This window comes from Neophocaena asiaeorientalis, unplaced genomic scaffold, assembly GCF_003031525.2.
Source record: "Neophocaena asiaeorientalis asiaeorientalis breed wild unplaced genomic scaffold, Neophocaena_asiaeorientalis_V1.1 scaffold30, whole genome shotgun sequence".
NCBI classification, from domain to species: domain Eukaryota; kingdom Metazoa; phylum Chordata; class Mammalia; order Artiodactyla; family Phocoenidae; genus Neophocaena; species Neophocaena asiaeorientalis.
The window spans coordinates 17,517,349-17,534,814 of NW_020174923.1; the positions used below are offsets into that span (position 1 = coordinate 17,517,349).

General features: G+C 51.3%; 1 protein-coding gene across 1 annotated transcript in view; it reads right to left on the reverse strand.

Moving 5' to 3' along the window:
- The window catches only part of FZD2 (frizzled class receptor 2), an 18,927-nt gene extending 3,091 nt beyond the window's left edge, over nt 1–15,836 (reverse strand). The window contains exons 1-2 of the mRNA XM_024760780.1: nt 15,536–15,836; nt 11,543–11,674 (exon numbers count right to left, since the gene is read on the reverse strand). Coding sequence (XP_024616548.1) covers nt 11,543–11,674; nt 15,536–15,836 — 433 coding nt within the window. The remainder of the gene's footprint in view (nt 1–11,542; nt 11,675–15,535) is intronic.
- Nucleotides 15,837–17,466: the final 1,630 nt, after the last annotated feature.

Consider the following 17,466-nt stretch of genomic DNA (forward strand, 5'->3'; position numbering starts at 1 on the left):
CACACTTACCTGGCTGGGGGTGGATGGCGGTGGCCAGCAGGGTTCCGGCTAGCTTAGAAAGGTTTTCTTCTGTTTTCTCCCTTCTTGGATTTTAAGTTTGAGAGGGGCTTCTGGGGAGGAGAGGGAGAATTTGCATGTAAATCTCCTGAGGCTGGTACTGGATGGTGGAGCAAATATTTTTATTGTCTCTCAGAGGGAAGGGGGGACACGTAAAAAGAAGAAAGAAAATTGAGTTTAGAAAACCCCTTTCCTTCTCTGTATGGGCCAAATCCTCCCAGCCTGGCGAGGTGTTTCCTGATCCAGTCTAGAAAAGGACTGCTTTAAAAACAAAACCAAAAAACAAACAACAACAAAAAGAGAAACCTAAGAGAAAAAAAGAAGAAGAGAATAGGCAGAAGGAAAGAAAATTCTAAGTCATAGATAAAAACAATGGATCCAGGTTTGATAGGATTCAGTTGTTTTTTTTTTTTTTCTTGATTGAATGAAATACAGATTTTCAGGTTCTTTACAACATGAAAATTCTCCTTATCACTTCCTGGACAGGTCGACTTTTCACTACTTTAGGCAGAAAGATTCCCTTCAAAATCAGGGGGCTATGCCTTAGCTCTCCATTTTATTTCCATTCCACCCACAAGTCCACCTTCACCCCAGAGCAGTCTAGGCGTGGGAAAATTGTGCTGTCCTGCTCTGTGGGACCCAAACTAAGCCCAAGGGGCTGCTCCTTCAAATCTCCCCTCCTACTCTACCTCCAGGACATCTCTAGAGCTGGTACCAAGCCTCCGAGCTGAGCGGTGAAAGCAAAAAATGAGTAAGACTAGTTCCTCCACTCTACTCAGGAAGCTCTCACAGTCCGATAGGAAATTGAGAGTAAATCTCCAATAGAAATGCAGCATCTTCAATTTCCTTCCATGACAAACCTGTTTTCCTACCCTTGGGCCAGGCTTGAGTGACAAGTGACAGCTATCCCTTCCCCAGCCACCCCCAAGGCAAAGGGGGAGCTGAAGCTGGAAAAAAGAAATAAAAGACATCCTTTCCTTCACTCAGTCAACCTTTCATTCTGCAACACATTTTTATTGAGTCTTCTGATTTTAGACCACTGTGGTAGGTGCTGTGGGCAAGACAGAGAAAAGTGGCAGCATCCCTGCCCTTTACGAGTTGACGGTATCCCAGAAGAAAAGTGATTCTATGAAGATCTTACACTTATCTGGCATTTTTACCTGAAATGGACACCTAGTCATTGTAATTACTAAGGTTTATCGAGCACTTACTAAGCACTGCGCATACATTACGTGTATGCCTACTAAGTAGGTATTCCATTGTGTTTATGGATGAAGAATCTGACCTTGATGAGATTTGGCAACTTTCTCAAGGTCACGTAGTAAATGGCAGAGCTGAGATTTAAACCCAGGCCTGCTTGAATCTTAAAGCTGTGTTCTGTCTCCTACACCACACAGCCCCTAATGTCTATAAAAATTGTGTGCTTTTACACGCTTAACAAATATATATTGACCATCAGACCCAACCCCTATTCCTGTGGAGCTTATATTCTAGTGGGAGAGATTCACAGTCATCACATAGTCACTTTTTTTTTTTTTTGCGGTACGCGGGCCTCTCACTGCTGTGGCCTCTCCCTTTGCGGAGCACAGGCTCCGGACGCGCAGGCTCAGTGGCCATGGCTCACGGGCCCAGCCGCTCTGCGGCATGTGGGATCCTCCCGGACCGGGGCACGAACCCGTGTCCCCTGCATCGGCAGGCGGACTCTCAACCGCTGCGCCACCAGGGAAGCCCACATAGTCACTTTAATGGATGTGAAATTGTGACAGGATTGAGTGCTACGAAGGGAAAGTCCATGGTGCTATGAAAGCGTAATTGGGGAGGGAATTTGACTGAGTTGGAGAGGGCAGAGGAGGCCTCTGAGGTTGGACTGAGGAGTAAAATAGGATGAGGTAAAGAGAGGCCAGCAGGTGTGACACCTGCAGGGCCTTGCAGACCATGTGTGAGGTGCTAGGTATACAAATGTGAACTTAGGGGCTTTCCCTGGTGGTGCAGTAGTTAAGAATCTGCCTGCCAATGCGGGGGACACAGGTTCGAGCCCTGGTCCACGAAGATGCCACATTCCACGGGACAGCTAAGCCCGTGTGCCACAACTACTGAAGCCCGCGCGCCTAGAGCCTGTGCTCCTCAACAAGAGAAGCCACCACAATGGGAAGCCTGCACACCGCAACGAAGAGTAGCCCCCACTTGCCGCAACTAGAGAAAGACCGTGCACCACAATGAAGACCCAGTGCAGCTAAAAATAAATAAATAAATTTAAAAAAATATATGAACTTATAATCTCAAGGCAGGGATAGGTTTTCCAGACAGAGGGAACACCATGTGCAAGGGTGTAGTGCAGTGAAATGGATGGAAGGGGCAGGAGGCACAAGTATACAAGCACTTTGGTCCTGTTAGAGCCCCGTGAACATCTAGGAGAGTGATGGCAGAGGAGGTTTTATTTTTATTATTATTATAATTAATTAATTGATTATTTATTTACTTGGCTGCGTCGGGTCTTAGTTGCGACACGCGGGATCTTTGTTGCAGCGTGAGGGCTCTTCGCTGCGGTGCACAGGCTTCTCTATAGCTGTGGCGCGCGGGCTGCAGAGCGTGTGGGCTCAGTAGTTGTGGTGCTTGGGATTAGTTGCCCCGCAGTATGTGGGATCTTAGTTCCCCGACCAGGGATCGAACCCTCGTCCCCCGCATTGGAAGGCGGATTCTTAACCACTGAACCACCAGGGAAGTCCCGGCAGAGGAGGTTTTAATAAGTAGGGACCTGAGATACTGTGCACATAATCTGGACTCCTGGAGGTGGAGAGCACTGGAGTGTTTAGGGAAGTGAAATGGTCACACTTAACTTTTATATTTTTTTATTTTTCATTTTTAAATTTTTGGTCGCGCCGTGAGCCATGTGGGATGTCATGTGGGACCTTAGCTCCCCGACCAGAGATCGAACCCGTGCCCCCTGCATTGGAAACGCAGAGTCTTAACCACTGGACCGCCAGGGAAGTCTCCACACTTAAGTTTTAGATGGTGCATTTGGACAGTTAGAAGGAGCATGACTTGAGTCAGCTGAGTCAGAGATACCAGTTAGGAATAGATTGCAAGAGACCAGGCAAGAGATGCTGAGGGCGTGAACTGAGCCAAGGCAGTGTAGAGAAGAGAGAGTAAGGGAGGAGGCCAACCAAGTTTTCTGATCTAGATGCCCTGATGTCCTTAACCAGGCTAGGAAATGCAGGGACAGGCGGATAATGAGCACAGTCAAGCCAGGTCAAGCCGATAGTATGTCCAAGAGAAGATGTCCGGAAAACAGTTAGCTATTCTAACACAGGACCAGGAAGGAGCTCTGCGTAGATTTGGATCTGGTACCTTTAGCCTGTGGTTGAAGCCATGAGATTGGCTAAGATCACCTAGGGAAAGGGGATTGGGTGAGAAGACTAAAGTTTCAGGGATGTCAATGTTTCAGAACCATGAGCTGTGGAGGAGGGACACTGAGAAGGAGCCGTAGGGCCAGGAAAGATTCTAGCCAGCAGGAGAATGTCCCAGATTTGTTTTTCCCGGATCTTGAGAGTCTCAAGTCAGAATTTTTATTCACCTTGTCTCAGTTGTGAGAATTAAATGAGATAGATTATGGCACTAGCTTGACCTGTTGCTAGGCTAAAAGCTTGGTAGATAATAGCTGTTGTTTTCATCCAACAAATTATTGCACATCTACTATATGCAAAGCAGACAAAGTCTGCAGAGACCTAGGCTGCAGCTTCAGGGAGCTTACAGTCTAGCGGGTGATGGTCTGCGGAGAACCTGGCTACTGTTCCTTCCTGAGGAATATTTCCGGTTGGTCTGGGGCTTCTGCTATTGACTGGGAACCCAGGTGTTCCCAGTGCCCAGTGCACTGCCACTTCTGCCCCAAATCCTGGGACACTACTGTCAATTATCTCTTGGCTTACAAATCTGATATCTGGGGTAAGAGTTGAGTGCCCACTGTAAAGATGCCACCCAGGGACTTCCCTGGTTGTCCAGTGGCTAAGAATCCACACTCCCAATGCAGGCGGATGGATCCCTGGTCAGGGAACTAGATCCCGCATGCCACAACAAAGACCCCGCATGTGGCAACGAAGATCCCACGTATGGCAAACTAAGATCCGGTGTAACCAAATAAATAAATAAATATTAAAAAAAAAATGCCACCCGCTCCATTCCGTGGGATGGCCTGTTGGAGCAGAAGTCTCAGCCCTACCAGAGAGCAGAGCAAATAGCTGGTGGAGAAGAAGGAAACCTGGTCTGGGGCTCAGAATGCCTTGGGGCTGCAGGTTTCGCTCCACACACGCCTATTGAGTGGCCTCAGGCAAGTCATTTTCCTCCCTTAGCTTCAGCTGCCTCATCTGCATGAGGGGATCATAAAAACATCTGTTGGGACTTCCCTGGCGGTCCAGTGGTTAAGAATCCATTTCCAATGCAGGGGCCGTGGGTTCGATCCCCGGTAGGGGAACAAAGATCCCACATGCCCAGGGCAACCAAATGTGCGCGAGAACTAGAAAGCCCAGGCGCTGCAACTAAGAGAAGCCCAAGAGCCGCAACGAGGATCCCACGTGCCGCAACTAAGACCCAATGCATCCAAATTAATTAATTTTTTAAAAGTCTATAGATTTTACCTTTGAGCCAGATGTAGGGGGCTGTGAATATAATACATTGGGATCATCGCAACAGTCCTTGCTGGGTGCCACCTGGACAAGGTGAAAGGCTTGTGTGTTATAGCCAGTCAACAACAGCCAACACACCACAGGTATGCTCTGAGAGCGCAGGGAACTTCTCCCAGCTAAGGAAACCTGGGGGTCTCTACCCGGCACTCCCCACTCTTACGGTACCGCACGGTTTGTGGGATCTTAGTTCCCCAACCAGGGATTGAACCAGGGCCCTCAGCATCCTAACCACTGGCCTGCCAGGGAATTCCCTCTGACGTTTCATTTTGCAAAGAAGAGTCCTGGTAACTGCACGTGTCCCTGTCTCCTTGCTTCTTTCGCATTAAAACCCCCTCCTTCCAGAGAAATTATCCTCCCTAGCAGTTACAGGTCCCCTCTTTGCTTCCTCAATCCCGGGTCAGTATTCTTTCCCTCCAGAAGCACTGAGGTCCCTCCACCCTAAAGGGCAGGGGTGTGTGTATCCATTCAGGAAGGGGAGGATTGAGGATGAGAATGTGATTTCAGATACTTTGAATCCTCAAAGGTTTGATTGGGCAAACATACTCTACTATCAATGGAGTAGGTTCTGGACTCTAGGTGGAAAACAGGTTTGAGTCTTCAGAGACTCTAGTTGGTTACCCCCATTCCCAACCCACAAGGTATCCCTCTGCTGTTCGAGAAGCTTCCTTTTCCTCCTCTCTTCCTGAGCCTGGAATCCACCTTCAGGTGAGATACCAAATTCCCTCTCCCTGAACTCCATCCTCCATTTAGTTCTCAGGAAACCAGCCCTTCAGGCACAGAATAATCAAGAAGTCTAGGACTCCTGGAGCCCCAACGTGTAAGTCCCATTCACTGCACTTCACCCTCCTCCACCCCAAGTTCCGGGGACAAGCTCTGGGGACAGAGGGAGTGGGCAATTGGCAGAGTACAGCCGTTATCCCCTTGATCCCTCCAGCACCCTTTCCCAAGGTCTCTGGATGGCAAAATGGGCCACAAAAGGATTAAACAGATACAACAGATGATCTTTTAATTAAGCATTTTATTTAGCCCAGGCCTAGGCCAAGCAAAAGCAAGGTGTGGGCTTCTCAGAGCAGACTGGGGAAGATAAAGCTGAAAGAATCAGTGCTGAGTTTGGTTAGTGAGGTTCTTGGGCGTGATTGCCTTCTTGGCCCAGGAAATCAGCATCCCTGGGAATGAATGAGTCAGATGGTTTGTCTCTTGGAAACTTCTAGAACCTAATGCCAAGAGGAGAGGAATGGGGGAGACTGAACCGTAGACTTGTAGATGTGGAGGGGTCCTGGGGGGGATGGGGATGGGGGTGCTCACTGGGGAAGGAGCCGAGACAAGTTTGCGTCCGGGTTGGGGCTCCCCACCTGCTCCAGCAGAACACACACTCCCTTTCCTGGGGCTGCACCCCATCTCCTAACTTGCCCTTTCCCCCCCCCTCTTTCTTTCTTCCTTTTTTCTTTCCACTCTCCCTTGTCCCCTTCCCTCCTCCCAGAACGTCTCTCCTTTTCCTCCAGGCTGGGCCACCTCACCCCCTCCCCTTTCTCTTTCCTGTAACTTAAGCTGTTGTTGGGAGTTGGAGGAGCTGGGCTGGTTTGAAAGGAGGCCCCACTGCTTTTCAGGGAGGAATTGAAACCCTGGAGCTGGGGGTGAGAGGAGGTAGAGGGGGAGGGGGGCAACTTGAGAAATCAAAGCGGCTGCAGCTCCATCTGGGAAACCAGCTTTGATTTACTAGCAAGGACCTGGCTCTCCAACCTGCACCCCCCAACCCAGCCCTGCCCACTTCCCCCTCCTTCCCTGGACTTTGCTTTGTGGTGATAACTGGGGGGTGAGGGAGCCTGACTCCCTCCCCGAGCCTGAAAGCCTGTTCTTGTCCTGGCAGAACCAGCCCAGAGGAGCAAGGCCCGGGGGACCCTGGCTAAGGGAGGCTGCAGATGCTTCTAAGGGAGCTGGGTATGGGAGGGGAACCCTGGGAAGGAGGAAAGCCCCTCCATCCAGGCAGCCTGGCTCTCTAGACCCGGTCCTCTCTGGCTTGACTGGACCCCCTCCCCAGAGATGTGGGGCTGGGCTGGGGGTGCCGACAGGAGGAGGCCAGGGCTGCTTCATCTGTCTGTGGCCTTTCCCTCAGAACTGGGAGGTTGGGGACTGCGGGTGGAGAGTAAGAACCAGAAAAAGAAAATGACTGAGAAAGAAAAGGGAAATCTATTTGAGCGGATCGTTTTGTGTTGAAATTCAGTGTGGGCCGTCGACACCACTGGGCTCCAGTGGAGACTCAAGGCCATTCTAGAGGGCAGTGCCACCTGCCTGCTCCCTTCCTCTCCCATCCTGTTTCTGTTTCACCTTGCCTCTCCTCTGCCAGATCCTTAAACTCCTCGAGGTGTAAGGTGCTCTCTAATGGAGCCTCTGCAACGGAAATAGGGTCCCAAGAGTCCTGGACCCCAGGGCCAAGGTGGGAATAGAGAACAAAGTGACTGACAATCCCAGGAGATGCTTGTGAAGCTCTTTGACTGACCACCTCGTTCTCCTCGGTGGGGTGGGGGAGTGTGGGTTTGTTTTTTTTTTTAATTTTTTGGCTGTGCCACATGGCTTGTGGGATCTTAGCTCCCCGACCAGGGGTCAAACCCAGGCCCCGGCAGTGGAAGCGCGGAGTCCTAACCACTGGACCGCCAGAGAATCCCCAAGTGGTGGGGGTTAGATCCCTGGACTCCTGGGTTTTCGGCAGAGCCCCCTTCCCCTGCACCCTCACGTCACTGGTATTCTTCAGGGTTCAAGCATCCAACCTTTAGGACTAACTCTCAGGAAGGAGAAGAAGAGGCTAATTCAGCATGTGCCTCCCACACATCAAACCTGTTCAGAGCTCACAGCACTATGTGGGACGGACCCATCAAGCTCCTGCCCCAGGACAACGTTTCTGAAAGCCTAGAGTCCACATGCCTCAGAATCATGGGAGAAGGGGCACCAGGGCAGGATCTGCCTATTAGAAATACAGATTCCTGGGCCCTCCAAATGACGGGAATTTATAAACCCCAAGTGATGGTGGGATTTTAGTTCCCCGACCGGGGATTGAACCTGGGCCCTCGGCAGTGAGAGTGCTGAGTTCTGACCCCTGGACCGCCGGGGAATTCCCCCCAAGTGATTCTTAAGCACATGCTCCAGCTCTCTGCTTTCCAGACCACTCAATTAGCTTTCAGAGCCCTGGTTAACCTTGGCAGCCACCCACTCTTGCTCTGTCCCCCACTCCAAACCCATTCAACCGCCTTTCCAAATCTAACCCCGATGTGCCTTTCCAGTATTAATTTCTACCGCACTTGCCCTATTGTGGTGGACAAGATGGACTGGCCCTCAGCATCCATTCTCACCTCCTTCTAGGTACTTCCTGCACTGCAAAGGTTGAAAAGCCAAAAACCTCATATCTCAGCCTCCCTTGCGGCTAGAGTTCTGGATGCAAAATGCATTCATTCGAGACTTGGAAGGTGGAAGGGAGATGAGGCCACGTTCTTGCTGCTCTAGCTATTTCTGCTTGCAGGAAAGGTCCCGGAGATGGGGCCTGTCTGGCAGCAGCACCCAGTTCAGTTTCTGTGACAACAGTAGCAGCCTGGCACCGATGTCTCTGGGGCCATGAGGCTATGGGGTTGCATCTGCGACCTAAGTTCCAGTGGCAGTCTCATGGTTCTCCCTACCTGATTTTGGCAGAAGTGACAGCTCCCATCGGAGGCTCATTTCTGTGGCTACGTTAGAAAATCTGCTCCTCCAGTCCATCTAACAATTTTGCAAGCTCTAATTCCTTGTTGTCTTAGTCTGCTTTGGCTACCATAAGAAAGCACCATAGAGCAAGTGGCTTAAACAATAGGAATTTATTGTCTCGATTCTGAAGGCTGGAAGTCCAAGATCAGGGTGCCAGCATGGTTGGGTTTTGGTGAGGACTCTCTTCCTGGCTTGCAGATGACTGTCTTCTTGCTGTGTGCTCACATGGCCTTTCCTTGGTGTGTACTTGCAGAAGAGAGAAAAATCTCTCTTTCCCTCTTCTTATAAAGCCACCAATCCTATTGGATTAGGACTCCACCTTTATGATCTCATTTAACCTTAATTACCTCCTAAAAGCCCTCTGTCCAAATATATTCACATTGGAGATTAGGGCTTAGATGTGAATTTCACGGGGACACAATTCAGTCTGTATCACCTGTATTAAATACCCTTCTGCATAAATCATCTAGGATGGTGCGTTTCTTGCACCGAATCCTCACTTTACCCATGAACTAGACAGAGCAGAACACTTGGTACTTTCATGATATACGTCCTTGCTCCAATGGGCCTTTTCTAAAATGTCCTTCCACCACGGTAAATCTTTTAAGGCCCCTTCTCTGATGCTTCCCTAATACTATTCCCACACTCCTTTCTCTGGGTTTGTGCGTATCTTATGGCATTTAGCATTTGGTATGTGTTGTTTATGTACGTGTTAACTACCCTCCACTCTCAACAAAATCGTCTCTTGAGGACAGAGGCCGTGTCTTAGTTTTTGTACATGCCCTAGTGCTTATAATGGGTGGTATATTGTAGGTGCTCAGTAAACATTTGTTAAGTGAATCAATGCCCACTATAAGTAGGACAGAGCCTGAAGAACTCCCTGGGTTTAGTAATCTAGAGATTCAAGCATCTTGCCTTGGACGCCCAGCCCAACTCCCTTACCCTGACCACTTTGCCCCATTCTGGAACCCACACTTCAGGAAGGGAGAAGCTAAGCTCTGAGGAAGAGAAATCGAGCAAGCCATTTCTGTGTCTGGAGGCCATTTCAGCCTCCAGTTTTGACAAGATTATCCAGTTCCTTGAAGCCATATTTAATTGCAAATATGTTCTGGTGTCTCACCTTAGAAGAAGTAAAGGAAACAACAAATTTGACGTAATAAAGAGAACCCATGAAGTGGACCCAGGAGATCTAAGTGCTCAGGTCATGGCCTTGATAGGCCACTGCTGACCTACTTACTAGCTCTCTGACTTTCCGTGAATCACTTTGCTTCTGAGTATCAGTTTCTCTGTCTGCAGAATGGGTACAATAAAATCTGTCTTATTCCCTTTGAACTGAGGATTGAATGAGAAAATGGATTTGGGGAATTCCCTGGAGGTCCAGTGGTTGGGACTCTGTGCTTCCATTGCAGGGGAAATGGGTTTGATCCCTGGTTGGGGAACTAAGATCCTGCAAACCACAGGATGCAGACAAAAAAAAAAGAAGAAAGAAAATGGATTTGTAGGGACAATTGCTTTGGGAAGGGACACTGGGGCGGAGCACTGACCTGCACAGCGGAGGAAGTTTGAATCTCTGCTCCACTTCCTTGCTACATTCCCCAGGACAGGTCACTCATGCTGTCTGAAGCTCAGTCTCTTTATCTATAAGATGAGATGTTAACCTTCTCTCTCTGAGGGTTGGGAGGCTCAGATGAAGGGGTAAGTGAGCAGCAACTTCACTTAGTAGACACTCGGTACAAGTCGTTAGGATTTATATTTCCTCCTCCCCCTAGATCAGGTAGAGGCAGCTGGAGAGGAGGTTTCCCAGGGAAACTGGGGCAGGTGTCAGACTTCTAAGACCTGAGGAGTTCAGGAGGCTTTGCTCCATGGCTGCATCACTCCGATTAACCCTTGAGGAGTTCTATGGCCTGAGAGCTGGCAGCATAGACCGACAAATGCGTTAATGTTGTAGATTTTGACTTTAGTCAAAATCTACAAGGGAGGACTTCCCTGGTGGGGCAGTGGTTAAGAATCCGCCTGCCAATGCAGGGCACACAGGTTAGATCCCTGGTCGGGGAAGATCCCACATGTCACGGAGCAACAAAGCCCATGCGCCACAACTGCTGAAGCCCTCGTGCCTAGAGCCGGTGCTCCACAACAAAAGAAGCCGCGGCAGTGAGAAGCCCGCGTGCAGCAACGAAGACCCAACACAGCCATCAATCAATCAATCAATCAATAAAAAAATCTACAAGAGACTTCAGTTTGGGGGACAGGGTGACAAGGCTTCTTTGAAGCTGGGGCTGACCCAGTCACTCTCCAGGCGTCTTGACACCCTCCTCCACTCCTCCCAACATTCTAAGCATCCCAAAAGGAGAGAAGCTGACTCATTAGGAAGCAAAGAAAGAGATCGGGACTTCAGCTGAGCCTCTGCATATCTCCATTTTCTGGGAAGGGCCTTAATGTTGAGGTGGCTACTGGGGAGGTGGGCACCAAGGATAGGACTGGGAGAGGCAGGTCCTATCTACAGGATGGTGGTCACTGGGAGGAGAAAACACACTTCCCTCCTCTCTCTGGGAAGGCTTCCTTCCCTGCAGCTGGTGCCCCAAGGATCCCGCCGCCCCCCCATCCCAGGCGCTTCCCTTAGAGAGAGCCTGCTGAGCCTGGAATGAAAAGAATCTGAACTACAAACAGACCTCCCAGAGGCACCCCCAACTCTCCTCAACCGCTCCAAGCCAGCTAAAGGCTGGCTTCCTGGAGCTGGAGACTGGCTGAGAGGCAGGGATGGGGTTTGGGCTACAGCTCCGGAGAAGGGGCCTCAGTGGGGGGGACTTTTTCCCTGGAGAGGGAGGGGAGGAAAGGATTGAGGGCAGGGTAGGGACTAGGCCATACAAGAACCATATTTTCCAGACCCCAAATCAGAACTGGTAAGAGTATACTCGCAGGGACCATGAGATTGGGGATTTGAAATCAAGCCTGTCCTCAGCTGTAAGGTTTCCACCCCAGGAGTACAAGCAGTCACCCAAATATAATCCAGGAGGAGAGAAAACATCCAGTCTTTCCCCCTCCCCCACCACCCCCAGCCTTCTCTCCCCCTCCCCTACCAGTGGTGGCGGGCCAGGGAGCATCTTGTTTTGTAACCTCTCCAGGAGCCAGGCGCTCCTGGATCTCAGTCTGGGCTGTACGACGGAGTCTGAGAAGGCTGTAAATGAGCTCTGAGGAGTTGGGGGCAGGGGCTGGAATCAGAGGAAAAATGGAGAGAACAGCCAAAAGGACCCAAGGCACAGTGCCAGAGAGGCCCCCTCCTGCCTGCCACACTTCCCCAGCCCCTGGCCTCCTGCCCACTGTCCCCTTGGAATCCCTCCCCCCTTCCCCCACCTGGATCCAGCCTGGGGCTTTGATGTGAGTTAGCCAGGGCTGTCAGTGTCCACGGATGCCCAGGCAGGGCATTAGAGGGGGAAACCCTGGGGAGATGACCAGAGAGGACAGGCTGCTGGAGCTGGAAGCTGCCTTAGGCACGATGACCTCTTTGCAGGGGCCGCTCTCTCCAGCTTGTAGAACACAGCTCCTGCCAAGGGTGGTATAGAAAGGCACAGAGCCCGCAGCGGGCTGGGGAAGGCCGCTGAAAAGGCAGCTTAAGGGCTTCCTGCTGGGTGAGATGGATTAGGGCCCTGTGGGGAGGGAGCCAGGCAGTGAGAAAGGCCCTGGCCCAAAGCCAGAGCCCCTTGGCTGAAGGCCCTCTGGGATCTGGAGCCCCTGGGTGTCTGGCAGGCGGGGGTTAGCACGCTCCACCTGGACAAGAGGCTGGGAGGATGCAGGCCCAGCCAGGGTTGAGGAGATACCATGGGGTCCCTAAAATAGAGGGGACAAGGAAGGAAGGAGACACTCCTGGGTGAACTAGCCAACTTCTCGCAGGTAAAGGGAGAAATGGAAGAGCTGAATGACCCCCTTATTTCCCCCTGTGTCTCCCCTCTACCTCCCAGAGGGAAGGTGTCCTCTCAGAGGCTCCCAGGGTGGGAGGGGAGCAGACAACCCTTCCTACCCATAGCCCTCTGCTTCTCAGGGACCCTAATATGGAACAGAATGAAGGGGACCCACATGGTCCTAAAGTTTCCACACAAGCACCGATTTAGGGGAAGAGCCCAGGTGACCCCCAAGAAAAGTCGTATACCTGAGAAACCTGGCTGGTGCCTGGACTGTGCCATCAGCGCTGGTTTCACACTGGCCCTCAGCTCTGTTTTCTAATCTGTGAGATGACATCTCTGAGGCCACACTGTGGAGTGGGATGAGCAGTGGCGGAGGAGTCAGGAGATCTGACTGTCCCTCTGAATTTGGTTTCATCACCAATCAAATAAGGAGAAAAAAATCTGTTCCACTTAGTGTATTTCAAGAGCTGACACATGCATTCTGGAAAATTCAAATATGAGGTACCAAGACATCATTATCCCTGGAGTGTGTATGTGTGCACGCACGTGTGTGTGTGTGTGTGTGTGTGTGTGTGTGTAAAAGGATGGATGTTCCCAGGAAGGGAAGGGAACACATCAAGAACCGGGGACTGCCACATGGGTGCTTTGCATCTCTTTATATCTTCCCGAGGACTTTAAAAGCATGGTATTATTGCCCCCATCTTATAGATGAGAAAACTGAGGCTCAATTAAATTATGTAATTTCTTGTCCAAGCTTATAGAAGCTCATAAAATGGGGCATCAGAATTAGAAGGCAAGACTCTTAGGTCTTTAGAGGTTATATGGCCCCAGGGTCTGGAAGCATTATGCCTATGTTCCTATGTTTAGAGGATTTCTCTAGAGGTTTGATTCCTTCTCCTTCCCAGTTGGGCTCAGGCAGGAAGCAGGCTTGGATCCTCAAGACCCATTCCCCATAGTGCAAAAGGGTTGGAGGGTTGGCAAAGTGAATGATGAAGTCAGATAAGGTACACGTGGCCACTGGGGCCATTCTCTGGGGAGAAGGGGCTCCAGCGATGGGTACTTCAAGCTCAGGGCATCCCTGGATCAGAGCTGCCCTCTCTCTGGACTCAGCTGGGCCAGCCCCCTTCTTTGTGCTCAGTTTTTTCCCACAGCCCTGTAAGGGGGGTGCTGGAATCCCAGGCCCACCCCCTCCCGCTAGGCAGCACCCCATTAAGCCCCACCGTAAAAGTCTTGAGAGTGGAGGAGGAGGGGGGTGTCCTCATTCTAAGGAAGCCTCGGCACCCTTCTCCCTTTCTGGGGAACAAGAAGCTTGCTAACGGCTTGGGCCCCTTCCCCAGCCCCTGGCCCCAGCCCTGGCTCCCCTGGACAAAAAGCTGCTTTACATGAGAAGAGCAGGCTGGCCTGTCCTTACTCGGGCACTCAAAGAGGCGGTAGCCCCTGACAGCCGGGACACTGCCCCTTCCCCCAAACTGAGGCCTCGTTTAGTTGCAATTAGCAATTCTTTGCAACCCACGGGGCTGAGAGGGACGAGCCCCCTTACCTCCCAAACCCAGCCTCCCAGCCAGGGTTCCCCTTCCCCCTCCTCTCTCCTCCCTCCCCACCCCTCCCCTCCTCCATGCCCAACCCCCAGCTCTCCCCGTTCATCGGTTGACTTCCTTGGAGTTCTCCAAAGAAGGAAGCACCCAGAGGTGCCAAACCAGGGGCGGCTTGGGTGGGGGTGGGGTGGGGATGTGAATCTGGGGCTGCCCAGGCGGGGATGGAGGGGACCCCCTCCTCAACCCACGCTGCTGCACCGCCCCTTCCCTCCTCTCTTCCCACTTGTCACCCCGTCTCCAAATCAGGCTTAGCTTTTGGATCAGTAGGACGGGAGAGATGGAAGGAAGTTTTTAGAAAGAGATCAGAGGAAGGGAAAGAGGGTGAGCGGGAGGGTGGCACCAGGTGATGAGGGAGGGGAGGTTCTGTCTCAGAGAAATCGGACGCTCGCTTCTTCTCCCCTGGCTGGCCTGCCCCCTAGATGCTGCAATTTGGGCTCCCCCTTCATTCAGCGGGCCTCAATGTCGGGCTGGGGGCCAAGAGCCCTAATTCAGGCAGTGGTAGGGTGCTGACACTTGGAAAATGAAAAAGACGAGATAGAATCGCAGAGCTCCTTTTAGGCTCACGCAAACCCACTCCTTGGCGTCTGGTCCCCACGGAGAGTGGATTGGTGGTACGAGTGAGGGAAGGGGAGTGCGAGAGTACTCCAAGTCCTTTGCTCCTTTATTTAACTTTTTTAGTTTTCTGGCCGTGCTGTGCAGCATGCGGGATCTTACTTCCCCGACCAGGGATCGAACCTGCACTTCCTGCAGTGGGAGCGTGGAGTCTTGACTCCTGGACCACCAGGGAAGTCCCCCCTTTACTCCTTTAGTAGTTTCCCCCACCGTCCTCTCCTCCCTTGCGTCCAAGTCTCTGGTAGGTTTTTTTCTGTCGCCACCAGGGAGCATCCTCGGTAGAGTGGGGGCTCCGGAGCCGGCACGGAGTCTGCACTCTACGGCTAGTCCCTCCCAGCACCCACCCGGCCTTCCCTTCCGCATGCACCGAGACTGAACATCCCTGAAAGGGAAGATCCCATCCTCTAAGGGAGTTCGGCCCTGGCTTTAAAGGGTATGTGGGCAGTGGAACGAGATGTCCAGCCCCATGGTTCGGCTGGCCATCGAGGGACGTGACAAGATAAAGGGACTAAGGCTCCCCTGGGGTCATCTCAGCCCGCCCACCTCACAACTTTTTTGGAAGAGTCGGGGATTGCGGGTTGGTATTGGGGGGCATCCCCTTGAGGTCGTCAGGATTTACGAAGGGAATAGGACAAGGGTGACTTGGAAGCAGAGCAGGGGGTTCATGGTTGAGCTGAGATGAGCTCGGCTGTTTTAGGTTTCCTCTCCCTGTTTGTTAAGTATTGACATTATACTACCCATGCCAATGTCGGGGCAGGGCATGGTTTAGGCTTGGGAAGTAAGAAGAAAAGCTCTGGCCTCTTTATCAACCTTCAGTGGGCTCTCAAAACTCGCATCCTTGGAGCCTCACATCAGAACCAGGGAGAAAACTGCAAATCGAGGCCCCAGGTAGTTCTAGGGAAGGAATCACTTAGCATTATTTCCTGTGGAATTTGCACATACCCCTTCCTTTCCCTTTACAAACCCTGATCCTCTGTTTGGGAAGAAAAAGTGCCCCATAAATGAAGAAGGGATGTGAGTTCCCATCCAGAGCTGAGGGGCCCAAAGGGGGCCAAAAGGAAGTAAAGTGAGATCTTCAGCCCAGCGGAGAGAGGCAGGGTCGGCTCCTCCAAAAGCTGTCCTCGGGGAGTTTCAGTGCGAGGCCTGGATTCCAGGTCCTCGGAGGGGCCTGGGGAGGTTGGGCCTCTGGACACTTGGGATCCGGCCTCCTTCAGCTGCTGAAGTGCTGGGGTCTCTGGACCTGCTGAAACCCATGAGGCCCTCATGGCCACCCACCTCCCCTGGGAGGAAGGGATTTAATGGGGGTCAAGTGTTTGGAGCTCTGGGCAGGAAGCAGTTGTGAGCCCAACGCAGGAAATGCTCCTCAAGAGCCATCCTCCCACAGCGAAGCTCCTCCAAGGAGTCTGTTCACCGCACTCCCCTCCAGGAGCAGGAGGTGGGAGGATCTGGGCAGCGGAGAGAAAGGTGGGCCGGAGGAAGGAGGAGGCGGGACCTGCCACTCACTGCCCCACCCTCTCTCCCTTTCTCCCACCCCTGCTGGAGCCTTGCGCTGACAAGTCCCCCAGCCCCTCCACGCCTTCCCCAGACTTCAGTGTCTGGAGCTCTGTCCTGTCAAGAGCCTTTGGCCTCACAGTCAAAGCCCCCCGCGGTCTGAGGTCTTCTGGCCTTGGCACCCACTGTTTATCCCGGGAGCCCTAGATGCCTCAACCTGCCTGCCTGACTTGCTGTTCCCTCTGCTTTGCTGCCTTGGCCTTATCTGTCCCCACCGCTCTTCTCTCCAGGACCTTTGGAAGTCTGATGCGAAGCTGCCTCCATGCTGAAAGCGCCCCTGGTTCCTTTCACACCACCTTGTTCTCACTTGTCAGAACACAAACCACATTTTCCCTTGTTTTAGAACTGAGAACCTGTCTGTCTTTCCACCAGGGTGAGAGCTCCTAGAACTCTTTTGTTTCCCACAAAAATAAAAGGTGAGCCACCTATGCCATTTTCAAAGTTCTAGCAGCCACATTGAAAAAAAGTAAAAAGAAACAGGTGAAATTGATTTTGATAATAGATTTTATTTAACTCAATAGATCCAAATTATGATCAGTTCCACATGTAATCAATAATAAAATGTTTAATGCTGTACATTATATACATATGTATTTCAAACTAAGTGCTTGGAATTCAGTATGTATTTTACACTCACAGCACCTCTCAACTTGGATTAGTTTTGTGCTCGGTAGTCACATGGCTTGTGGTTACCATAGTGGATAGCGCAGTTCTAGAAATCAGGGATGGAGCCCCAGGTCTATGCTAAAAGTTCAGATAGCATCTTGTTTAAGAAGCCCAGTTGTTGGAACAGATTGCCTAGCTTTGTATACTAGCTCAGCTATTAGCTGTCTGATCTTAGACATGTCCCTGCCTTAACTGTCTCATCTGTAAAATGGGTCTAATAAGCCTCGTAGGATCTTTGTGAGGATTATGTGAAGTGTGTAGAACAACATCTGGCACACACACAGTAGTAGGTGTTCTATAAAGATTGGAGTCTTCATCTCCGAAAGAGGCTAACCTTGGCCCCAAACAATTGTAAGCTGAAAGACTTAGGATATTAAAGGAATTAAAAAAAAAAAAAAGTCTTTGCCCTGTAGCAGACTGAGGCAGAAGTAAGCTGGGTGGGGTGAGTGAGTTTTTTCTGGAGGAGTTGGAATAGGATGGAAGAGGAGAAGGCTGTGGGTGGCTGGCAGAAGGCTCCTTTGAGGGCCAGACCAAGGTTTACAGCTGTGCTGCCATGGAATTTGGAAACAGTAACCGGGCTGGGATGATTCACTGCTGAAATGAAGCTTCTGGCGTTCAGAGAATAGCGGTCTGCAGCGCTGGAGCCTTGAGAAAACGCTTCAAGGAGCAAAGTGAAGT